The sequence below is a fragment of the Rhinatrema bivittatum genome, chromosome 9, assembly GCF_901001135.1.
Source record: "Rhinatrema bivittatum chromosome 9, aRhiBiv1.1, whole genome shotgun sequence".
Lineage (NCBI taxonomy): Eukaryota > Metazoa > Chordata > Amphibia > Gymnophiona > Rhinatrematidae > Rhinatrema > Rhinatrema bivittatum.
Genome location: NC_042623.1, coordinates 133,015,208 through 133,041,566, shown reverse-complemented (window position 1 = coordinate 133,041,566; position 26,359 = coordinate 133,015,208). Strand labels below are relative to the sequence as shown.

At 44.4% G+C, this 26,359-nt stretch overlaps 1 protein-coding gene across 2 annotated transcripts in view; it reads right to left on the bottom strand.

The window, feature by feature from the left end:
• Positions 1–26,359, bottom strand: part of STAG1 (stromal antigen 1) — an 815,655-nt gene that overhangs the window by 540,083 nt on the left and 249,213 nt on the right. For both annotated transcript variants that reach the window (XM_029617274.1, XM_029617273.1), the window contains one exon: positions 25,989–26,112. In XM_029617274.1, the coding sequence (XP_029473134.1) occupies positions 25,989–26,112 (124 nt within the window). The remainder of the gene's footprint in view (positions 1–25,988; positions 26,113–26,359) is intronic.

The window sequence follows — 26,359 nt, the reverse complement described above, 5'->3', positions numbered from 1 at the left end:
CTCTATTAACATCAGGATGAAAACAATTCCATTTAAAGTTGTAAGCCCTTTTGGCAGATACCAAAATGTTTTCAACTTCCTTGGGCAGGGATAGGAAAGCAATTAGTGAGCGCAAAGCATCCATTCAATTTGAGAAAGAAGAAGTTTGGATGTGTGATGCAGTACGACCTGGCCAGGGGCAGAAACAGCCGGGACACAGAAAAGCAGAAGCTGGCAGTACCAAATCTAGCCACCGGAGGGTGCTGAGGAAGGTAGCAAAGACTACACTTCCCAGGTTCCCTGAACAGACACCTGACCCCTGGCTGGAGAGTGAGCAGGAACAGGTGGAGGAAATTGGGACTGATCCTTATGACTCAGCAGAGTCTATGGAAGCTGAGGAAGAGGCGTGCCGCCATGGTGGAGCTGGCCACAAAAGCCCGGCTCCTCAGAGTCTCTGGAGGAGGAGATGGAGGTAAGCTGGGGAGAGGAAAGCTCCAGCTGTTCCTCTATGGAGGTGGAATAACCAGGAGGTTGGGGGATGGTAAATCCTGGGTTTATACAAGGATGTTTAAGAGAGGTTGGAAGGAAATTATGGTTTGAATGCTGTTTAACTTTGAGCTTGCTAAAGAGAACCTAAGCAGTTAGGCTTGGGGTTTGTAAGATCAACCAGGCATTGTTGCAGGGCTGCAGGACTACATTAAACCCTTTTTGTGATAAAGCCCTTTTTTCCTGTGTACTGTTTGGGAGTGCCAGGACTAGGCCTGGCACTCTGACTAGATGTTGGAGGAGTCCCTAGCAGTGCTGTGCATGAGCTGTACAAGTGGACAGGACCTGGTATATAAGCCGAGCCGGAGGCCTGAAGCCCAGCAAAGCCCCACAGCGTGCGGAGCGGAGGGGCGTGATCGTGACAGATGATACAAATGGCCCTCTTTTTTAAATCAATAAGATGGGATCGGCCCTTAGAGGAACTGATAACCAGATGAGGTCCGAGAATTACATTTCCTTGGGATGTGCTGGAGCAATAAGTATTAAAGAGTCTGGTTCTTGAGCACTTTCTGCACCATTCTGCCTATTAGTGGAAGTGGTGGAAAAGCATACTGAAGATTTGCATTTCAGTAGAAATGCATCTGGAGTGGACCTGAATTTCCTTGGAAGAATGGAGCAAAATCTTATCGCTGGCAGCCACCACTTACTCTCTGTGCTCGGCGTGCTTTTCCTTGCCCCACCCCGCCCACACACCTTTTGCCCCTCCCACTTGTTAACCTTTATATCCTCGTTAATTAACACACTGAAACAGTTATTGGTATCAAAAAGGCTGCAGCTTTATTTCTTTTAACATATTAACTAACTTCCTGGGGCTACCCGAGCCGGCGTGCTGTCCATGACTGCCCGCCGTAACCGAGGCAGGCGTCCTTTAGCCGTGGGCCCCCGCCGAGTCCCCGCTCCCAGGCGGGGTTCCCGCCATTGGCGCGTTCTGCGCCCCCACGTTTTTGCGCCTCCCCCGGCGCTGACCGGCTCCCACGCCGTCCGGTGATGCCGCCGGCACCACTTCCAATATATCCCCCCAGCCCGGGTAACCGCCTAACACCCGCCACCAAGCTGCGACAATCACCCCAACATTGCACATATTTGTTTTCACTAAATGACAAGTAAGTATTCTATTACCCTTGCTCCTAGCATGTCATTCTTCCTTGCCCTTCTTTGGGGAGGGTGGGTGGGTATCGGCCAGCTGCCCGCAAGAAAAAAGGGCAGGCTTGCTCCCAACGTGGCCCTTTAACAGGGGCGCCGCGTCACCAGCTGGCACCGCTGTCGCCAGCCGATGACGCGGCGCCCCTGAGTGGGACGCATCATCAGTGGCGCCCGTGTCGCCGCCGATGACCCGCCCCACTCTCGCCCTCCTCGCTCCATTCATCCCGCGCCCAGCTCTCCCCTCCCCCCGACGGCCGCCGCACATCGCGGGTGGCGCACCGTTACAAGGGTGGGCTCCGGCCAGTCGGCTCGGGCCCCCCTATTAACGCTGGCAGCCACCACTTACTCTCTCTGCTCGGCGTGCTTTTCCTTGCCCCACCCCGCCCACACACCTTTTGCCCCTCCCACTTGTTAACCTTTATATCCTCGTTAATTGACAACACACTGAAACAGTTATTGGTATCAAAAAGGCCGCAGCTTTATTTCTTTTAACATATTAATCAACTTCCTGGGGCTACCCGAGCCGGCGTGCTGTCCATGACTGCCCGCAGTAACCGAGCCAGGCGTCCTTTAGCCGTGGGCCCCCGCCGAGTCCCCTCTCCCAGGCGGGGGTCCCGCCATTGGCGCGTTCTGCGCCCCCACCTTTTTGCGCCTCCCCCGGCGCTGACCAGCTCCCACGCCGTCCGGTGATGCCGCCGGCACCACTTCCAATATATCCCCCCGGCCCGGGTAACCGCCAAAACACGAGGTAGGGGTAACCCTTGCCTCGTGTCCCCCCACTTAGTTAATTAGCTGTGGCCTGTACCTTCCTTGCGTACCCTGCTTCTATGGCATCCTGCAATGCATTATTAAATATATCATATCCTATATCAGACAAATGCACCCCATCCTCTCTGAATAATCCCGGGCACCTGTCCTCTGCCCATTGGTGTCTGATCTGGTGTAGCCCTCGTTTACTTGTCCACAGCTCCATTTGTCTGTTAATTTTCTTTCTGCCTCTATTCCATAATTTGGAGTCTTTCCACTTGGGCCTTAGTATAATTTCAGACCATACCACAGTGGTCTCCGGGTACAGTGTCGCTATGATGTTTAAATCGCTTTTTACCTTGTTGATCAAGCTCTTGCATGTTACTGCACTCAAGTCATTGCCCCCCAGGTGTATGATCATTACATCTGGAGCCGCCCTGGAGTCTTTCAGGCGCCGTAACAAGGGCAATAACTGATTCCATCACATGCCGGGCTTTCCTGTCCATGAAACGACCCACCCTTGCGTTGCCAATCCCAGGTGCTGTCCGTAGGGTCGCCCGATTGCTTGCTTGGCCGCCCAACGAATGTACGAGTGACCGATAATCCATGCTATTCGGTGCACTCGTTGCTGCTCTGCAAAATATAATCAGAAGATTGGTTAGCAGATGTAGCAGACACTCTGTCCAACCGCACATATGCATTGACTGCATTCGATCTCCATCTTCCTATTCTCTTTATCGTGTCTTTTCCTAAACCGGCCTGTGCTACGCTTGTGGCTGCTCCAATTCTGAACGAATGCGAGCTGAACTTAGTCGCGTCCCACTTTAGCTTGTTTACTGCCACTTTCAGGACTGCTGTAAATTGGAATCTTGTTAAGGGAGAGCCGTCGCTATGAATCAACAAGTGTTTTCCTCCTTCTGGTCGTACCGCCAAATATTCTCTTGCATTTGCAATCGGGCATGTATTACAACCCACTACCCGTTTAAGCCATAACATAGTACCTCTCGCCTGCTGATCAGTCTTAGACCTGTGTATTTTGATGCTTAGGGCCACCTCTGTGCACTCGACGTTCTTGCGCAGCAATCCGCCATATCCATAGTCTTTCTTGATGCGGGCCACCAATTCGCTGACTCTTAGGGCTCCGAAGAAAGCCAATGAAAATGTGACTCTAAATAACCTGGTCTCGTACAAAGATGAGCAAACCTCTGCCAAGGTCACCCATAACATCTTCAACATGTAGTGTGTAATAGGATGTCTCCCGTCTCTGGTCGTGCCGATTTTTCTTGCCCATCCTGTCAGCATCTTCTTTATAATGAAATATTTTGTGGGGTCGCCCCACCCACGTGCCTTAAAAAAGAAAGCTGTTCCAGCTAGCCGCTTGATGACGGCATTTCTGGATACTCCGCTTTCTTTTGAAGTGTCTATGAATTTGACTATGAGTTCCTCTGCGGCTGGTCCTAGTCTCCATCCATTTTTCTCCAAGAAGCTGGTCACCTCCTCGAAACCTTGACAATATGACACCCAGGTTGACGGCGCTACCGATCCGCGGAGTAGCTCTCTCGTTGTTGCAGACCAATTTTCCATAATCGTGCCGGCATTGCGGTTGCTGTTGCCTCTGCTGTGGGTACCTGCTTATGAAATAAATGCCATTTAGCATGAGATAAAGCATCAGCCGCGCCATTCAAGACCCCTGGGACGTGTCTAGCTCTAAGGGTTATGTTGTGACGTAATGCCTCTAAGACTATCTCCCTCAGCAGGTTGACTACCATCTGGCATTTTGCCGATTGAGCATTCAGAACGTGAACAACCGCTTGGTTGTCGCACCAGAAAATAATGTGTCTATTTTTGAGTTTCTTGCTCCACAATACTAACGTCACCCATATGGGGAAAAGCTCCAAGAAGGTTATGTTCTTCGTTATACCCTTCTCTTTCCATTCCTCCGGCCACGGTTCGGCACACCATGCCCCTTGACATAGTGCTCCAAAAGCCCAACCGCCTGAAGCATCCATTTGTATGTTCAAGTCTTTACTCGACATTGGTGGGTCTTGTATGACTGCCACACCGTTGAAATTTTTGAGGAAGGAATTCCATACTCCAAAGTCCGCTCGTATCTCTTTCGATACCCAAAGATAATGGTGCGGTCTCTTTATCCCTACTGTAGTCAACCTTCGCATGAACGCTCTGCCCATGGGAATCACCCTGCAGGCGAAGTTCAAGGTTCCCAAGATAGCTTGCGCGACTTGGAGCGTTATTTTCTTTGCTGTGATCGTTTGTTGTAAAATGTTGCGCAGCTTGTCTAGCTTTTCCTCCGGTAATCTAGCCATCATTCTTTCGGAATCTAACTATTCCCAAAAATGATTTGATTGTTGTTGGACCCTCTGTTTTGTTGCAAGCCAGTGGAACTCTGAATTCCTCCGCCACCCTCTGGAAGTTGGCTAGCAGGCCGCCGCATGTGTGAGAATCTTGTGGGCCCACGAATAGAAAATCATCCAAGTAATGGATAATATTTTTGGATTCCGTCCTTCTTGCTACGACCCAATGCAGAAATGAGCTGAATAGCAGACTGAACATCCCATGGGCATGCATTTGTCGAAGTAGTAGTGATTGTTGAACGTAAATCCCAACAGCGGGAAGCTGTCCGGGTGTACTGGAAGCAACCTGAATGCGGACTCTATGTCTGCTTTTGCCATCAGGGCCCCCCTTCCGCATGTCCGTAACAGTGCCACCGCCATATCAAATGATGCGTACTGCACGGAACATTCCTCCTGGGGGAGATGATCGTTTACTGATTGGCCCGGTGGGAATGACAAATTCTGTATAAGCCGGAACTTTCCTTTTTCTTTCTTGGGAATTACTGCTAATGGTGATATGAACATGTGCTGGTATGGTTGTTGTGTGAATGGACCTGCTATCCTTCCGAGCGCTAACTCAGTTTCCAACTTCTCGTGGACTATGTCTTCGTGTCTTGTTGTTGATGGAGCATTGACTGTATTTATTCTTTGTATCTGTCCCTGAAAAGGGATGACGAACCCTTCCTTGAACCCTTGCCTTATCTTGTCTGCTTTTTCTTTGTTCGGGTATATGTCTAGCCATGGTTTCATAGCCTCCAGTTGAACTGGTGAAGGAGCTTTTTCGAACTGCAAATTCTCAGTTTGGTTTCGCCTTACTCCCGTCCGTTGCCCGTTTTGGGCATTTTATCATTGGGTATGGCACTGCGCAATTAGTGCAAATGTGTTTAAATTTGCAATTTTGAAATGAGCATACGGATTTGTTGAATTGCCAACAGGTGTTATCGTGAGCCGCTGCCTGTCTTGCGCTCCTTGCTCTCATTCCTTGGTCTGATGACTTGCGCGTCATGTGCTCTATCCACAGGCTGACATCCTGCGTTCCCCAAGTCATGTACTGGTTCTCCTCCATCTTATCCCGGAACTTCTCGTCATAGTTCAACCATGACCAGCCCTCGTGCTGTTGGAATACTCTGATATTGACCGCGTAGGTCAGCATGGGTCCGTATTGCGAAGTATCCTTCCGCCCGACGACACTGGTCATATATAAGAATGCCTTCGTCCAGTTGATTATATTCTTGGGTATTCTGATTTCCTTATCTTTGGTTGTTGTTGAGTCTTTCGACTTCTTTCGCTCATCTGGTTTTCGTCGCCCGTGCAGGATACTAAAGATGTCAATATACTTTCTCCTGCATATTTTCTCTCTCAACTGCTTGGGGACTTCCTCCCAGAGCTCCGATAATGTTGTGAGTGCCGGTGGCCCCCTTGTCTCCTTATCTATTGTTTTATTAGGTGCGTGCTGTTCGCTATCTGAACCAGAGTCTGAAGATGATGTGCCTGTGGAACTATCGGAGCTGGTGCTTGCCCTGCGCTTCGCCTTGTGCTTCTTTTTGGTGACATGGCTGCTTTCTGTCCCCATGTGCCCCAACCCGGAAGGCATCGGCTTTTGCCCGTTGTCTCCTTCTTTGTCCCCGCACTCACCCGCACTGCCCTACTCATTCTGCGCCTGCTGTGCTGCTTGACTAGTCGATGGTTGTTCCTCATCACGTCAATGTTCTTGCGCCCCTCTCCGTACGGTCTACCCGTCTGTCCCTTCGGCATCCAAGGCCTGTGCTGTTGTGTCCGCTCTTACTTCATTGCTATACGTATTTCTGACGGGCCAAGGTTCTTGTTCCCCTTCTTGATACTGTGATGGCCCAAGCGGCGGCGCCGACCAGGGTCCCCACGAAGACCGGAATTGGTGGCTGGTCATTTCACCCTGTGGGCCCTCCCATGGTCGTCTCATCGGACCCCAGCTGTGGTAAGGGCCCTTATCGCCCCAGCCCCATCTTGATCTGTCACTCCATACTGTGCCGTCCTGATTCTGCCACCAGTGATCCGTTTGATTGCCGTATCCCCATTGCTCCCGTGGCCGTGGCTCGTTGTTCTGGAAGTTCGGGTAACCCATTCTGTATGTGTGCCATTCTTCGTCCCTTCTGTTGGCGTGGCAAGTGTCCTCGGGCACCCTGGTGTCCTGCCCGCGGCTCGTTCGCATTCCTGCTGTCGCGAGTGTTCTCTCCGGTCACCTCCTCTCTCACTGGTTCCACTGCTTCCAATTCTGTTGATTCCTCCATTTCTGTCACTTGCTGCTCCCCTCTTCTCTGATCCGGCAACCTAATGGTGCCCCTTCTTCCTCTGCTGCCTGCTCCTCTTGTTCTCTTTACACCGCGCGGTCTCGTAGGTGCGGTTTCGGGGGTCGCCCTCCCTTTGCCATTGACTTTCACACCGCTGCTGAGGATCTGGTCACCATCTGTTTTCGGCCTGCTGTCTTGGCCCTCTGCGAAGCTCTTGCTGTTCTGCGGGGTGACATGCTGCCTATGATTGCCGCAAGAAATCAGTGGATTGTTACTCGCCCTCCATACCATTGATCTGCTGCTAAACATAACATTTAATATCACATTCTGAAACCCGCCTGCAATTGCGACCGGCAACCTCCCCTTTTTTTTCTAACTTGTGCTTATTAGGTACAATGGGTGCCGTCTCGTGCATATCAGGCACAATGGGCGCCGTCCCTATCTAACAGTGGACCACACAGCTGTATCATTAATCTTGCTGTGCTCGGGCCTTCCCCCTCCCCCCTTTTGCCCTCTCTCTTTTTTTTTTGTTTTGTTTTGTTTTTGCGGCCTCCTAATCTTGTTTCCCATGCATTCCTCTACATCCCTCTTATCTGCCTCCCAACCCCCGAGGGATGGGAGGCAGATAACCCTTTTAAAATCCAGCCCTAAGTGTATTCCATGCATTTTTCAGTTTTATTTTGTTGTATTTATTATGCATTGTTTACTTATTTATTAATTTTTATATACCGATGTTTCATGAGAACATATCAAATCGGTTTACATTAGTTAACAAATATTCATATTTCCAAAATGAAAAGAGGAAAATACAAAGTTTCATAATAGACTAATAACAAATAAATAGTAAACTAATCATAAAATTTAAACAGGGAAAGAAGAACAGTAAGAGCTTTATGTATTTTGTATTAATTTTTTTCAAAAATGTTTATATTGTTTTGCTAATATTGTAATCCATCCAGTACATAGAAACACTTTAAGTAAGGCATCTCCCATTGCTTGAAGCTCCAACAAGTATGCTCCCTATCTCTTGATGAATGCATCTATTGCCAACTTCACCTGATGCGGAAACAGATGAAAACGAACTCCCATTTCCAAAACATTTCAGTCCAGCCACCAGTAAAGTGTCCTCTTCATTTTCTGTAAAACATTCACCAGGGGTCAACAAGGGCTGAGATAACTGGCCCAACTGTAGGACATGTATATGGAGGTAGGTTAGAGAAACCACAAGAAGCACCACTGTCTTGTGGCCCAGGTGAACTAAAACTTCTCTGGCTGCTGCCCTTCCATCTGCATCAACCAATAAGTGATCTGAGGCAGCATGCTCGATCTGTCAGAAAAATGTTCTCTCCTCCAGAGTTTATCCATACCACAATGAACTTAATTTTCTGGGAAGGAATCAGGTTTATGGTAAAACCCAGTGATTAAAGAAGGTGCATTGTCTTCTGCAGACAGTTCAACACCCTTCCCAGGAAACTCCCATTACTAGCTAGTCATCCAAATAAAAGAAAATACAAATGCCCTGATGACGAAGCTGTGCTGCAACTACTGCTAGGCATTTGGTGAAGACCCTCAGTGCTATGAAACCCCAAAAGGAAGTCCCGTCTATCTGCGATGAGATGATTCCACCACAAACGGTAGATAGTGTGGTAGAAATAATGAGTTTGCAGGCATACGAGTCCTTCAGATCCAGAGCATACATCAAATCTATCACCTGAAGGAACAGCAGGATTATGTGGAGGAAGTTTATTTTGAATTCCTTCCGTAAGACTCTTGTTCAGGCTTAATAAAGCAGATGGGCCTCAACTTCCTTCCAGCCCTTTTTTCCTTTGGGATATGGAATTAGTAAGTCACATTGGTTGGGAGGGGCAGGTTCTATCACCCACTGTGTGAAAAGCAACTCCACCTTCAAGCGGAGCTGAGAAGAGTGAAACCGATCTAGATTGAATGTTGAACAATGAGGTAACACGAGAAGCTCGAAAAGCTCGAAAAGCACAAGCGGTGATCAGATTCCTCAAACTTGTGCACCCATACATCTTTGGTGATTGTGTGTCACTCCTCCAGGTACAGGCAAATCCACCCCCTACTGCAGAGGCCAAGCTCTAGATGTTGATGCTGGTCAAAAACTGGGCCTGGGTTTACATTGGACCTGTTCTGTCACTTTCGGCTGACATCTCTCATGCTACCGTCTGAGAAAGAAGTTGTTGCTATGGAAGCACAGGTGGAGTATGATACCACTAGAATGGATGGAAAGGGCATCTCTGGAAATAGAAGCACTTAAAAGCAAAGTAGGGATTCCACAATGATGAATGCTGCTCAAAGCCCATTGATGGAGACAGGATTGCCATTTATTGCTCACTGCTTTGGGTGACTGCTTCCCTGAGTTTTTCTCTGAAGAGATGATCTCTGAAGAGTTTGTCTCTGAAGAGATGATCTCCAGTGCAGGAAATATCTGCATCACCACGCAGATTACCACCCTTTATGGGTAGAAATCCCTTGTGTGTTGGGGAAGACTATTGTGATAGGAGTATACTACCGTCCACCTGTCAAGATGATGAGACGGACAGTGAAATGCTAAGAGAAATTAGGGAAGCTAATCAAATTGGTAGTGTGGTAATAATGGGAGATTTCGATTACTCCAATACTCACTGGGTAAATGTATCATCGGGACATGCTAGAGAGATAAAGTTCCTGGATGGAATAAATGACAGCTTTATGGAGCAATTTGTTCAGGAACAGACAACAGAGGGAGCAATTTTAGATCTAATTCTCAGTGAAGCACAGGATTTGGTGAAAGAGGTAACAGTGGTGTGGCTTCTTGGCAACAGTGATTATAATATGATCAAATTTGAATTTATTTATTTATTTACGGATTTTTTTATTTTTTTTTATATACCGGGGCACATAAGTAACATCACCTCGGTTTACATTCAAACATTAATTCAGCATAGTGCTTTACAATATAACATTATAACTGAAAGAGTACAAAACCATGTATAACTTTGTATAAAGAAAATAAATATCAAAATATGAGTGTCTGTGGAAATAAACTAGAAAGCAAAGAATAGGACTCAGTTCAAGAATAGTAGGCTTTTTTGTATAACCAGGTTTTTAAGTTTTGTTTAAATTTTTTGTGGCAAAATTCCTGGCGTAATTCCAATGGCATGGTGTTCCATATTGTGGATCCAGCAATGATGAACGTTCTTTTGTAGTAGAAAGATTAGTCAGATTGGGTGCAGGGATCTTCAGTTTAGCTAAATGCTGGAATCTGGTTGGGCGGATTGATGTTTTGAATTGTAGGTGATCGGTGAACCAGTGCATATCTCTGTTGTGAATGGCTTTATGTATAAGAGTCATGGATTTATATATTATTCTGGATGCCACAGGTAGCCAGTGTAATGATTGAAGTGCTGGAGTGATGTGCTCGTGGCGGCTTGTGTCTGTGATGATGCGGGCAGCTGCGTTTTGTAATGACTGGAAGGGGGACAGTAAGCAAATCCATGGCTCTCGTGCTAAAGTTTCAAAAGGGAAACTTTGATAAAATGAGAAAAATAGTTAGAAAAAACTGAAAGGAGCAGCTACAAAGGTAAAAAGTGTGCAAGAGGCATGGTCATTGTTAAAAAAAAAAAAAATACCATCCTAGATGCACAGTCCAGATGTATTCCACACATTAAGAAAGGTGGAAAGGCGGCAAAATGATCACCGGCATGGTTAAAAGGGGAGGTGAAAGAAGCTATTTTAGAAAAAAGATCTTCATTCAAAAATTGGAAGAAGGATCCAACAGAAGAAAATAGGATAATGCATAAGCGTTGGAAGTTAAATGTAAGACATTGATAAGACAGGCTAAGAGAGAATTTGAAAAGAAGCTGGCCGTAGAGGCAAAAACTCACAGTAAAAACTTTTAAAAATATATCCAAAGCAGAAAGCCTGTGAGGGAGTAAGTTGGACCGTTAGATGATTGAGGGGTTAAAGGGGCAATTGGAGAAGACAAGGCCATCGTGGAAAGATTAAATGATTTCTTTGCTTCAGTGTTTACTGAAGAGGATGTTGGGGAGGTACCCGTACTGGAGAAGGTTTTGATGGGTAATGATTCAGATGGACTGAACCAAATCACGGTGAACCTAGAAGATGTGGTAGGCCTGATTGACAAACTGAAGAGTAGTAAATCACCTGGACTGGATGGTATACACCCCAGGGTTCTGAAGGAACTAAAACATGAAATTTCAGACCTATTAGTAAAAATTTGTAACCTGTCATTAAAATCATCCATTGTACCTGAAGACTGGAGGGTGGCTAATGTAACCCCAATATTTAAAAAGGGTGCCGGGGCAATCCGGGAAACTACAGACCAGTTAGCCTGACATTGTGTGAGTGTTACCATCAGGTTCAGTACATGAACTCTGCACAGGCCTCTACGGAGCTTTGTAGAACTTCAAGAAATATATGGGCTCCATAAACAAGAATTCTATGCATACCTACAGGCAAGGCATTACGTCCCGAACATTTGGAGTTCAACTGCCCGAAACTTTGTGGGGCAGGCTGGAGGATGTTCTCCTCATAGGGAGTCGGAGTGGCTACTCTTGCTCCACCTTTTCTAGGACTTTGAAGGGTCTGACAGACCGCTCCGCATTGCAGGCCATACAGAACAAGTGGGTCCAGCATGCCAACGTCTCTGATAGATATTGCATACAGTTTTGTTGAGTGTTATAAGGCAACAGAAAACGTTATCCTCCGTGAGCTGGGGTTTAAAGTCTGGCATTGTATGTATATTTCCCAAGTTCGATAGTACGCTGCAAAGCTTTGTGCCTCTGATGTATGTATAAAGTGTCAGACCTTCCAGGGGCACATACCTTCATAGCTTATGGGAGTGGGACAAGCTGGTTTTATTTTGGGGAAAGGTATTAGACAGACAGACAGACAGATATTGCAAACTCAAATACCCATGGACCTGAAATTATGTCTGTTATGCATCCCCCCGGCTTCTGTCACACATTTCTCAGACTATGATCACCAGTTCTTGCATAAAGCTCTGCTGATTGCACTGCAAACAATAACGTCCCTGTGGATTAAACAACACTGCCCTACAGGCATTGGCACGCCCGACTGGAGACTCTACTTCAGCATGAACTTATGACAGCACATACTCAGACGAAGGAAGCACGGATGGCTTGTCTTACAACGTGGCATAAATTCTGGTGGTCCCTCTCAGCTTCCAAGAGAGACTTACTAACAGGAGTTACAAATAACCAATGCCGGGACTCTGCTGGGAGTTCAGTGGCTTCGAAGGTGTAATGGAGAGTCTTATCTTCTTATTTCCTGCTGTAGAAGGGGGGGGGATGGGGATTCAGTTTTTCAGTTTTAGTTTTGTGTTTAGGTTTTTCATGCTTTCATGTTTAAGTTCAGATGTTATAACTTTGAAAAATTCAATAAAGAAATGAATAAAAAAAAAAGATTCTGCGTAATAGCAGTGGCTATTCCCTAAGTCAACTTGATTAATAGCAATTAAAGGACTTCTCCAAGAACTTATCCAAACCGATTAGTTTTAAATGTGCCTCTTGCTAACTTCATGGAGTGCCCCACTAGTCTTCTATTATGCGAAAAAGTAAGTAACCGATTCACATTTAGCCATTCTAGACTTCTCATTATTTTAAACACCTCTATCATATCCTCCCCCCTCAGCCATCTCTTCTCCAAGCTGAATAGCCCTAACCTCTTTAGCCTTTCCCCTTAATCATTTTGGTCGCCCTTCTCTGTACTTCCTTCAGTGAAACTGTATCTTTTTGAGATGCACTGACCAGAATTGTACACAATACTGAAGGTGCGGTCTCACCATGGAGTGATATAGAGACATAATGCCATTTTCCGTTTTATTTACCATTCCATTCCTAATAATTCCTAACATTCTGTTTGTTTTTTTTAAACTGCCACAGCACACTGTGCCTACGATTTCAATGTATTATCCACTATGATGCCTAGATCTTTTATACTGGATGGTAGCTCCTAATATGGAACCTAACTGTGTAACTACAACATGGGTTATTTTCCCCTATAGGCATCACCTTGCACTTGTCCACATTAAATTTCATCTGCCATTTGGATCTTCCAGTCTCATAAGGTCCTCCTACAATTTATCACAATCCACTTGTGATTTAACTACTCTGAATGATTTTGTATCATCTGCAAATTTGATTACCTCACTCGTCGTATTCCTTTCTAGATTATTTATAAATACATTGAAAAACACCAGTCCAAGTATTGATCCCTGAGGCACTCTACTGTTTACCCTTCTCCACTGAGAAAATTGACCATTTAATCCTACTCTGCTTCTTAACCAGTTTGTAATCCAAGAAATGAGATTGCATCCTATCCCATGACTTTTCAGTTTTTGTAGAAGCCTCTCATGAGGGACTTTGTCATACACCTTCAGAAAATCCAAATACACTACATCTACTGGTTCACCTTTATCCATGCGTTTATTAACCCCTTTAAAAAAATGAAGCAGATGTATGAGGCAAGACTTCCCTTGGGTAAATCCATGTTGTGCTCCATTAAACTATATGCTTTGTGATTTTGATCTTTAGAATAGTTTCCATTATTTTTCCCAGCACTGAAGTCAGGCTCACTGTTCTATGGTTTCCCAGAATGCCCCTGGAGTCCTTTTTAAATGTTGGGGTTATATTTGCCGCCCTCCAAGTCTTCAGGTACAATTGATGATTTTAATGATAATTCACAAAATTTAACTAACAGATCTGAAATTTCATTTTTTAATTCCTTCAGAACCCTGGGGTGCATACCATCTGGTCCAGGTGATTTGCTACTCTTTAATTTGTCAATCTGGCCTACTACATCTTACAGATTCACAATAATTTGGTTCAGGTCATCTGACTTACGCCCCTTAAAAATCATATCCTGAACCGGTATTTCCCTAACATCCTCATTAATAAACACAGAAGCAAAGAATTCATTTAGTCTTTTTGTAAATCCTTGTCTTCCCCTAAGAACCCTTTAATCCCTCGGTCACCTAATGGTTCAACCGACTACCTTACAAATAGTTTTTCTTTTTTAATTTTTTTTTTAAAGGCCCACTTTTTGAGCTGTGTCTTGATTCTCTGTTTGTGATTCTTTGACATTATACATTGTATTTGTGTGTCGTGTGTTATTTATGTTGCATTGTGTATCTTTAGCAAAGATAATGAATGGTTATGAAAGTGCAGTTACCTATTGGAAGAAAAACAGAATTATATTATATTTACAGCAGAGTTTGAAGGGAAAAAACTGTGCTACCTTGGCATTTAGTATGACATAGTAGTGCAGATAAGAAATAAATATCAGCATCTAAAATAAATTATAGAAAGAAAAAGCCTGAGTAAGGAGTGAAATAGTCATTATGCTGAAGTTTCATGAGCAAAACATATTAAAGAATGTGTTCTGGACTACAGTATGCCAAAAGGTAATTAAGTCAAGTTGGAGAAAGTCATTTTAAATTCAGCCCATGAACCTGCAAGAAAATGAGATGAGTTTTTTTCTTTTTTTGGGGGGGGGGGGGGGGGGGGTGACTTTTATTCATCAATTAAAGTTAGAATATGATTAATGGCTTTACGGCTTAATCCATAAAAGAGTAGTGTGCTGCAGTGGCTTGTAACTGTTTAAACTGGTGATCTGCTTCAAAATTGTGAATATCACTTTTTATGGGAGAATTTTTTTCCCAGAAGGCAAGAACAGTTGGAAGCATCAAGAAGTGCTCTCCAGATCTACAAAGTTTTGTTTTTCTTTCCCATGGATACATTTTGTTATTGACTTTTATAAAATTTCGTGTGAATTGCTTTTATCCTTCCTTTTCTCCCACCTTCCCCTTTTGGGGTTTAAGTTAAGTATTATCATTTTATGTCTAAAGTCTGTAAGAATGAGCACTTGTGTAGCTTCTGAAATATCCTTTTATGTTGTCTACTGTCCCATAGCATAGTGGGAAAAATAAACATAGGGGTTTATACATTACGCAGCCACTCTTTTGGCTAAGATAAGAAAACAGCAATATTTATAATGGAGGGGACATTTACGCTGCTGCTATGTGCAAGACATTATTGCAGTTTGAGAACTTTGTTACGCTCAACATTGGGCTTTGTTCATCCCATATCAAGTAATAACCCATAAGAGTATTATCCACAAACATCTGTGTTGGTGATGGGAGTGCATTGGTTTTTCAACAACTTCGCAGATATAAAAATAAACATATCATTTGTCCTGCAAGAACAGACCAGCAAACCTGTGGCAAGAAACATTATACCCTTATGAGACAGATGGCACATTCATCCCTTCATTGTATGGACAAGGAGTGTTCAGAATTTACAATATCTGCCATTATTACATCTTCTTACTCCAAGGGGGCGGTCCTAATTGAAAATTGTTTGCTTTTGTTTCATGAGACAATATGTTTACCCTATAATACCAGAGTATGACGAAACACTTTTCTTCTGTTTTTTTGTTACTATGCACCTAGCTAATGACTAGTTAAATATACACATTTGTTTGGAGATATTGCCATTTAGATGCTCACATAGTAATGATAAAGACTTGTTCTAGTGTAATTTCATGAATCCTCAGTTCTTCCTTGTGTTGCTGGTTGGATGGAATACACTTTCTGCATGTCTAGACAATACCCAGATTTTTTTTCATATCAAATAGAGTTGTATGCCACAAGAAGTAATTATTTACCTGATAATTTCCTTTTCTTTAGTACAGACAGGTGGATCCATAACTAGTGGGTTATTCACCTCTATCAGCAGAAGGAGACGGGGCAAAGCAGACATTACGGTATATATACCCCTGCACTGACATCATACTGCCAGTATTCTCTGCAAAAACAACTGTGCAGAAACTAACAAAAAAATTATTGATTATTTAACAACTCTAGTACTCAGTCAATAGAAAACCATGGAGCTCAGACAAGCAGTGCAATAACACTAGTCTAGGAATGACACCAGTACTCCTTGGAGCACACAGCCATGCAAGAGGACCCTAGCACAACCTTTTGACAGCCAAGGGTGGGAAGTTGGATCCACCTGTCAGAAGTAAAGAAAAAGAAATTATCAGGTAAGTAATAATTTCTCCTCTCTTAGCGTTCAGACAGGTGAATCCAGAACCAATGGGATGTACCAAATCTACTCCCGAACAGGGCAGGAGGATGCCCACGTTCCAGTCAAAACAGCACATGTGAAGGCTACGTCCTCCCAGGCCTACATATCCAGGTGATAATGCCTAGAAAAGGTGTATAAAGAGAAACATGTCATAGCTTGGCAAATGTTGATGGGAGACAATTTAACCTCTGCACATGACACTACCTATGCCCTAGTAGAATGAGCCCTAACCTGACTAGGCAATGGCTGCTCAGTATCCACATACGCGGCCATGACTACCTCCTTAATTCAGAGGGCCGGCTCACCCTGTTTACCTCCACCATGGAGAACAAACAGGTGATCCATCTTCCTAAGAGATATAGAAAACTCCAAATATCTCAAGATATGCCTCGACATCCAAGGGCCATAACAGGTGTTATTTCCCCCGCATCTCTTTCTCTTTCCAGAGATGGCACGGAAATGGACCGATTCAAGTGAAAATCGAGACCACTTTTGGCAAAAAGAAAGGAACAGTATGCAGCTATATCGCCCCCAGAGCCACTCGTAGAAATGGCTCCCGGCAAGACAAGGCCTGCAGTTCGTATACTCGACGCACAGAACAAATTGCTACAAGAACCATAGTTTTTAAGGACAGTAACCACAAGGAAAGGTTACGCATTGGTTGAAAAGTATGGCCACTAAAAAAATCCACAAGGGCACTGGTAACCGCAAGGGAGGGCAAAGATGCTTCACTCCTTTCAAGAAACAAGTCACATCTGGATGAGGCGACAAAGATCCATTCACCTGACCCTGGAAACAGGCAACAACTAGCACCTATACCTTTAATGAATCAAGGGTCAACCCTTAACTCAATCCATTCTGCAAACATTCCAAAACAAGCGGGATCTTAACCAAATGAGGAAGAACCCCTCAATTTTCATACCAAGCCTCAAACTCGCCAAACCCGCACATCGGCTAAGGAAATAGAGAAATTTCTCGCTCGGTGCAAGGTGGAAATCACCACAGTAGAATATCCATGCTTTGGCAACCAAGCGCGCTAAAGGGCCGTACCGCAAGACAAAATAGAGTCTGATCTTTGTGAAGAACAGGCCCCTGCCATAGCCGATCCCTGTGTACCAGAAACCGGAGGAGAGAGTCCACCAGGAGCCTTTCGGAAATCTGCATACCACAGTCCCCTGGGCCAATCCGGTGCCACCAGAAGCACCATCCCCCTGGTAACTCTCGATCTTCCAAATCATTCTGCGCAACATGGACCATGGGGGAAAAGCATACAGCACCTTGCCCTCTGGCTATTCCAGCACAAGGGCATTGATGCCCAACGACTTTGGATCTCTCCTGCAACTGAAGAAACGAGGAACCTTCGCATTGTGAGAAATCACCAGCAGGTCCAGAAACAAAAGATCCCAGTGATCCACTATTAGCTTAAAGGCCTCATTTGACAATTCCCATTCTTCTGGATCCAGACTGTCTGCTGAGAAAGTCTGCTCTCACATTGTCTTTTCCTGCAATGTGTGAGGCTGAGATCTCCTGAAGATGCACTTCCACCCATTCTATAAGTTGAACTATCTCCTGCGACACTTGCTGGCTCTTGGTTCCTCCCTGCTGATTGATGTGGGCCACTGTTGTTGCATTGTCCAACATTATCCAGACTGCTCAACCCTGCAATGAGTTCCTGAACTGCAAGCATGCCAACCAGACCAAATGGCTTCCAGCCAATTCATGTTCCAGAGAGACTCTTCTGCACTCCAGTGCCCTTGCACTGTCAGCTCTGACAGTGAGGTCCCCAACCCTGGAGGCTCACATCTATCATGAATATTAGCCAGTTTGGTGATCTTAGGGAAACCCCCCTCTTAGATGATCTGCTTTTAATCACCACTACCGGTGAAATCAGACCTCCATCATTAGGTGAAGCTGAATCAAATTGTCCTGAGACTGTGGGATCCAATGAGAGAGCAGAGAGCACTGAAGAGGATGCATATGCGCCCTTGCCCATGGCACCACCTCCACGGTCCCCATCAATCCGAGCACCTGTAGACAGGACCACACTGTTGAGAGTATTGTGTTTGTCAACAGATGTACCTGAACCATCAGCAGGAACATCCTAACCTGTTTTGTGCCGAATCAAACACAGAGATACACTAGCGACTGTGATGGCCGAAGATTGCTCTTGGACCGCCCCCTTGGAGTAAGAAGGTGTAATAATGGCAGATATTGTAAATTCTGAACACTCCTTGTCTATACAATGAAGGGATGAATGTGCCATCTCTACCCGACCTAGCTCCTGCAACAAGGAGATCACCTTGCACGAAACCCGAAGGCTCTCCTCCCGACTCTTGGTCCAAACCAGCCAGTAAAGGGTGTACCAGGATCCCATCCTCTCTCAATTCCGCCGCCACCACCACCAAAACTTTGGAAAAATTTCTGGGCAGGGTGGCCAAACTAAAAGGTAGCGCTCAAAACTGATGATCCCCCAAAACTGTGAAACGCAGAAATCGTTGATGGTCTAGCTGGATGGGAATATGCAGGTATGCTTCAGACAAATCCCAAGGAATCAGAAACTCCAACTGTACTGTTACTATCAGTAAGCGCAAGGTTTCCATACGAAAACGAGTCACATGCAAATGGCAGTTGACCCCCTTGACATCCACGATGGGGCGCAAAGAGCACTGGCTTCTTGGGCATGATGAAATAAATGGAATATTAGCCCATATTTACTTGAGACGTGGGCCCTGGAACCACAGCCCATAGACTGAGGAGTTTTGATAATGCACACTCCACTGCTTGTCTTCTGCATAGAGTTGCAGGCAGACACCATGAATACGTCTTTAGGAGCGCTGCAAAATTCCAGTGCATAGCCATCTCATGTCGCCTCCAGAACCCACTTGTCTGATGTGATTTCGACCTACCTCTGATAAAAGAGAGAGACGACCCCCTATCTCCTGTTCCCAGGGGTGGGTCAGCACACCTTCATTGGGAGGCTTCACTATCCAAGCCTGCACCCCATCTGGACTGCCGGGGAAGAATGACCTGAAACCTACACAAAGGTCGAGCTGTCTGAAAGTCCACTCTTCTGTAGGGTTGAAAATGTTTGGATCCCCCCTTCATGCTAAAGAAGTGCGGCATTTTGTTTCTTATCCTCTGGCAACTGAAGAACCAGGAACACACCCAACTTATTGACCAATTTTTTCAGATTACTCTCAAGAGTGAGCCTTTAAAGGGCAACTTCATAAGGTTAGACTTGGAGATTGAACCAGCCAACCAATTTCTCAGCCATAACTGAAGCCTGGCTGCTATTACTGAAGTCACACCTCTGGCTGAAGTGTGAACTAAATTGCAACCCGCATCTGCCACAAAGGCAGCTGCTGGTTCCTTCACTGCTCTGGAATTCACACCACATTTAATCGAATTCCTAAGAGAGAAGTAAACAAGAGCGAGCCACTAGGGAACAAGAAGCTATCTGCAAATTCATTGTCATTGCTTCAAAGGCATGCTTAATGATAGCCTCAATTCTCCTATCCTGTGCATCCTTCAAGGCCACTCCCCTTTCTACGAAAATAGTTGTTTGCTTGGTAACGGCACACAAAAGTGCATCCACTTTGGGAAAGCGCAATTTGCTCTCTCGCAGCTGGATCCAGTGGTTACAGTCCTTGCAAGACTCACCCCCCTTTGAATTAGCTTCTGGGGTGCCCCATTCAAGATCAATCAATTCTTGAATGGCCTCCATAATAGGGACATCAATTGGCTGGAAGCCATTCGGTCCGGTTGGCATGCTTGCAGTTCAGGAACTCATGGGATCTTTATTTGGCTCAGACATGGATTCAGGCCCCAGGTACTTCCAGCATCTTCAATATCTGGGAAATCAGAGCTGGTAACTCATCTCTCTGAAAGAACCACAACATAGTTTTATATGCCTCAAATCCCAGAGGAATTTCCCCATCCTCCAGGAGTAAGGATAGACTTCATCTATGACATCTGGGTCCCTATTGGGAACACCGGCAGCATATCTAGGCATCATCTGATGCTTACCCGCAGCACTAGGTGGGCAGGATTTTGAGGCCTGTGACCCTGACCTGTTAAGATGGGCCAGGACCAAGGACTTCACCTGAATAAAGGATTGCAGCGCTTGAAAAAAATTCTATCGAAGAAAAGGCAGAGGGATCTATGCTAAAAGCAGGGGTCATCTGTCCTGTGCCCACTGATGAACCAGTTAGGGGAGCTCCAAAGAAAGGCGACCCTTCTGGCAGCTCTTTTCCCAGTCCCACATCAGGCTGGGATGGACAGGCCTTAGTAAAATCAGACAAAGGTAATTCCTCCTGAGCCTCCAAGCAGCGCTGACACAAGTTAGAGGGAACACACCAGGCTGAGATGCCCAAATATGACAAGCAGTACAGTGGATAAGGCGCTTAGGTTTATTTGCTATAGGCGCCATCAGTCTGTCAGCACACTAACAGGCATCTGAGAAGTGTGCGACCAACTGTATTCATACTGTAAAACAATAGGGGCCCATAAATTAGGTGTTCAACACTGTGCCTCAATGAGCATCCAAAACCTGAGCGCCCACGAGGCCGCTCAGATTGTGCACATAGATAAGCACGTGTGTGAACACCCAGACAGATGTCCCTATCCAACTGGACATCCAACTAGTCGCACAAACTGGGTGCCCAACTGGGACACAGCCAGACGCACTACCACAAACAGATGGAACTGAAGATGGCAGCCTAACGGGCAGGAAAAACACGCAACACACCCCCGTGGCCTAATACGCAGCGAACAAGAAAAGCCTAAGAGTGAGACCTAGCCAAAAAACTGCTCAACACACCAGTCTGCCCATGTCCACTAAGCTCCCCCAGAGGTGGGAATGTATGTCTGATGGGCATGCCGAGCACAGAGACTTGAGGGAGGAGGAATCCCTACAAAACTCCCCTCCTAATCCACTTTTTTATTATTATTTTTTTTAATTCCTTACCTGAGCTCAGCCCGTCCTGGCCAAGTACAGAGTCTGTAGGCTGCTGAGGGAGACCGTTGCAAAAGCGATCCCTACCTGACAGCTCCCGAGGATCGCTGCTCTCACCGCTGGACTCCGCTCGCCGTCCTCCGTTCGCCAAACTCCGCAGGGGCCTTCCCGAGGCTGCCCCATCCTCTCGCCCAGTGACACCGGCACCTAGGGAGCCTATCGAGGCTACCCCCGAACTCGCTGTTCTGCAGTTCTGCTGCCTCTCTGCCCTCACCTAAGGCCGCGGAAAGGCCTCTCGCTACAACTTCAACTCTCTCGGCGAAAAGGACAACCCCCTGACCTCAAAGGAGGGGCTGGGTGAGTGCTTTTAAATCTACACACTCCCCAGGCGCCGCGCGCCGTGCGCCGCAGGAGCGCAGTCAAAGGAGCAAGCCCCTTTGCGCGCCCCTTCGCGCAGCCCATTCAGCAAAACCCACATCCCCCTCTTAAACCAACTTCCTACAACAATTTACAAATGAAATAGATTACCATGGAATACAAAACCCAACCATCTAAGAAACATCTTCCACCACAAATGAAGCCTAATTCTTCGAAACCAATGTACAAAGTAAAACATCCAAACAAAAACAACATATATATCCAATTATCAAATTATATGCTCCTCTCTTTCATACTTATCAATACACGCTCTATAATGAAAAAAATCCACCTATTCAATGACTTCCTCATAGAACGCAAATCTGATTTCATTGCAATCACTGAAACCTGGCTCAAAAACACAGACTCTGTAATAATAAATCAAATATCCAACCAAGATTACATTACCTCCTCAATCCCCAGAAAAAACAAAAAAGGTGGTGGATTAATGCTCATCTCTAAAAAAAAACAAAAACAAAAAAAAAACAAACCTTTAATTAACACTTCGTCCATCTAACTTTCCCCCACCTTTTGAAATAGCTTTATTTGATTCTCCAAAACTTCAAATATGCCTCATCTACTGTCCTTCAGGAACACTCGATAAAAACTGCTCCCCCCTTATTGAATATCTAATGAACAACATCTCTCTCAACAAACCCATCATCATCCTTGGCGACTTCAACATTCATTTCAACGTATCCTCCCACTCAAAAACCTGTCAAACCATTATTGATGCACTATCAACTCTAAATCTAGAACAAATAATTCAATCTCCAACACATAAAGCTGGTCACATCATTGATCTCATCTTTATTAATACTGAAATTTGGAATTCAATCTCAACTCACATCACTGAAATTCCCTGGTCTGACCACCACCTCATCCAAACTAACCTTCATACCAACATCAACCTAAAACCTACTCAACTCACCCCAATTATAATTTCTTACCGTCCACCTTTCAACAATGAACTTTTACAAAAAAATCTACAAAGTGAATTAAATAACATCAATCTATCCAGCTCTGAGAACGCTACCTCATCATGGCTACTCATCACTAAACAAGTTGCAGACAACATTAACCCCTTTTTCGACAGCAGGACCAGCCATCTGGAACAACCTCCCCACAGAACTCAGATTGGAACCTTGCCTACTAACATTTAAGAAAAAACTCAAAACTTGGCTGTTCCTCCAAGCCTTCCCTGATCCCTCGGATATTCATTAGATGAATAACCCGCTCATGAGTAATGGAACTTCGCTCCTCCTCTAAGTACCTCATTTGCCAGTTATCCCCTCTAATAATTTGACTAGCACTAGACCAAATTCTGCCATGACTCTCTTGTATGTAATTTAATACCCTCTTCGGGCCTTTTTCTTCCAGCTGAATCAGCTTCCAAGTTTTACGGTCCTTGTTATATGTAACTTTTGTTTCTTCTGATTACAATAAGTTGTTCCTTATGTTACAGTTATCTTTCCCCTGTTCGATGTAAACCGACCTGATATGGTATTCAACCTTGAAGATCGGTATAGAAAAATGTTAAATAAATAAATAAATCATTACAAAATCTAAACAACAACCCAAACATAACAATCAATGGTATAACGAAAACATCAGAACTGCCAAACGCATACTTCGGAAAAAAGAAAGAGAATGGAGAAAAAACAAAAACTCTACCACTCTAAATAATTACAGGTCTAACGTAGCGCAATATAAAAATATCATCAATAACGCGAAAAAGGAATTCTTCTCCAAAAAAATCTCCAAATATTACCATAATCCTAGAATGTTATTCACAATAGTTCAGAAACTTACCAAAACCACCCAAGAACCATCATGCACCAAACATGGAAGCGATGATTTTGCAGATTTCTTCAATGACAAAATTTCTCTTCTAATCCATTCCAAATTAACCAACAACATCCAAGACACCAACCTCAACAAGACAACCTCATCATGGTCAAACTTTGACACTACCTCCACCATTGAAATTCAATCAATAATAAACAAAATGAACCCAGCCAGCCACCCACTAGACGCCATCCCGATATCAACCCTCAAATTAATCGAACCTACCATATCAAAAACTATCACCAAAATTGTCAACCTTTCACTAAACGAAGGCAACTACCCCAAATGCCTCAAATCCGCCATCGTCAAACCAATACTTAAGAAAAACAACCTTGATCCTGAAAACTACCGTCCCATTTCAAATCTATCTTTCCTAGCAAAAACAATTGAAAAAGTTGTTCACACTCAACTAGATGACTACCTGGAGACAAACAACATCCTTTCTCCATCCAATATGGTTTTAGAAAAAACCTAAACACAGAATCGCTCATCTCTTTAAATGACATTATCCTAAGAGGCTTTGACAAACAAGAAAAATTCCTACTCATTCTTCTCGACCTGTCAGCTGCCTTTGACACAGTGAACCACAAACTACTATTAGAACAACTATCCCAGATTGGTTTAACTGGCAATACTCTTAGTTGGTTTTCTTCCTATCTGACCGTACCTACCAAGTCTCAGTCAATAGCAACCTATCAAAATCAATCAACCTCAACACCGGCATCCCTCAAGGATCAGCTTTATCAGCCACCCTTTTCAACGTTTACCTTCTCCCCATCTGCCAACTGATAAAAGAATACAAGATCACACACTTCCTCTATGCTGACGACATTCAGCTCCTCATCCCCATACACAACTCAATTGATGACACATACAAGAAAACCTCTGAACTACTGATCTCAATCAAAAACCAACTAAACTCCCTCAAACTCATAATCAACTTTGACAAAACTGAAATATTACTCATGGACAAAAAACCTAATCCATCTCTGACACCCCTGATAATTCCTGGCAAACATACCATAACTATACTCCCTACAATTTATACTAGAAACCTTGGAATTACCATTGATAATGAGCTTTCTTACAAGAACCACATCACAAACAAAACCAAGGAAGGTTACCACAGATTCCTTACCCTAAGACACCTAAAACCATTCCTCAACCCCCACGATTTCAGAACTGTACTCCAACTCCTTATCTTCTCCACCTTTGACTACTGCAACTCCTTACTAATTGGATTACCTCTCTCAGCCCTCAAACCACTCCAAATCTTACAAAACTTAGCTGCCAGAATCCTAACTGGTACAAAAAGAAGCGAACACATCACACCAATTCTGACAGCACTTCACTGGCTACCCATCAACGCACGGATTGCATACAAATCAATGACCATTATCCACAAAATCCTAAATAATGATAATCAAGGTCTTAACTCACTAAACATAATCCCTCAAAAGCCTGCAAGAAACCTACGATCCAATAACTCTGGCTACCTAAACATTCCCCCTGTCAAGGATGCTCATCTGGCAACCACAAGAGAAAGAGCCTTCTCAATTGCCTCACCCAAAATGTGGAATACCCTACCTAAATTCTTACGAATTCAACACGACCTAAAAACATTCAAAAAGGACTTAAAAACAATATTGTTCCGCAAATTCCTCACTGACTTTCAACCATCTAATCATACCGACTTTCAACTGAACTCCCAATTGCTTACCCCATAATTCACCCCTATTCCCACTTCCCCTCCCCATCTATCCTAATATTATCTCATTCTGGACTCGATATCCATCTCGCTAATTCTGTTCAATGGTTCAAATGTCTCTATACTACTACACATTTGTTAAGAATCTGTTTACTGTTCTTACTAATGCTCAGTTACAAAATATTGTACACTGTTGTAAACCGTTATGATGGCTCAACCGAATAACGGTATATAAAACTCATCAAATAAATACATTTTTTTATTATTATTATTTTTAATTCCTTACCTGAGCTCAGCCCGTCCCGGCCAAGTACAGAGTCTGTAGGCTGCTGAGGGAGAGGGTATATACCTTCACAGACGTGCTCGGCTTCCTGCACCTGTTTGCCTTTTAACTGTTTTGTTTTTGTTTGTTTTTTTAAACACCTAAGTCCATGCTGACTGAAAACCAGCTACCAGACCAAGGCATTCATCTGAGGGAGGGATCCAAAGATATCGCCTCAGGAATTCTTGACTGAGGGAGGGACGATAAGATACCACCACAGGGGAGTAAGGCAAATAAATGTTTTTCATCTTTTCTCCTTTCAAAACTCTAAGTAATCCCCAGTAGGGAGGATGCACATTCACCATCTGCTGAAGATGGAAAATACCGGCAGGCTGATGTCAGTGCAGGAGTATATATACCATGACATCAGCTTTTCTCCATCTCCACGTGCTAGTCGAGGTGCATAGCCCACTGGTTCCGGATCCACCTGTCTCTGGTTCATAACTCACTTCTCTAACCACTAGGCTACTCATTTGCTCCTTGTGAATTGTACAAAATTATTTTTAAATGTTTATTTTAAATTACATATAGCATTTTCTCAGTTCTTATACAGTGGGTGACATTTGTATACTCACCCTATCATGAAGAGTCCATCCCACATACTTTAAGTAACTGTCATTAAGGAATGCATCACTGTACATTTTCATCCACACCCCAATTTCTTCAATACAAATAGCTCTAATCTCAGCAATAGCATCCCTGGAAAATAAACAGAACATTAATTTAACATAGTTACCATTTGATCTTCTTTACTTACTAAAAGATGCAAAAAATCTCATACACGGAGGATATTTGGAAAGAAGCAACACAGAAAAAAATTTGCATCGGCATACTTTGTGCCATTTGTCACGCCAATGAAATTTGCACATGCAGATGTGTGAAATGGTACCGGTTATGTTCCTGTTAAAAATGTAGCTAGGTTCTGTTTCTTGTTGTGCATGAATTC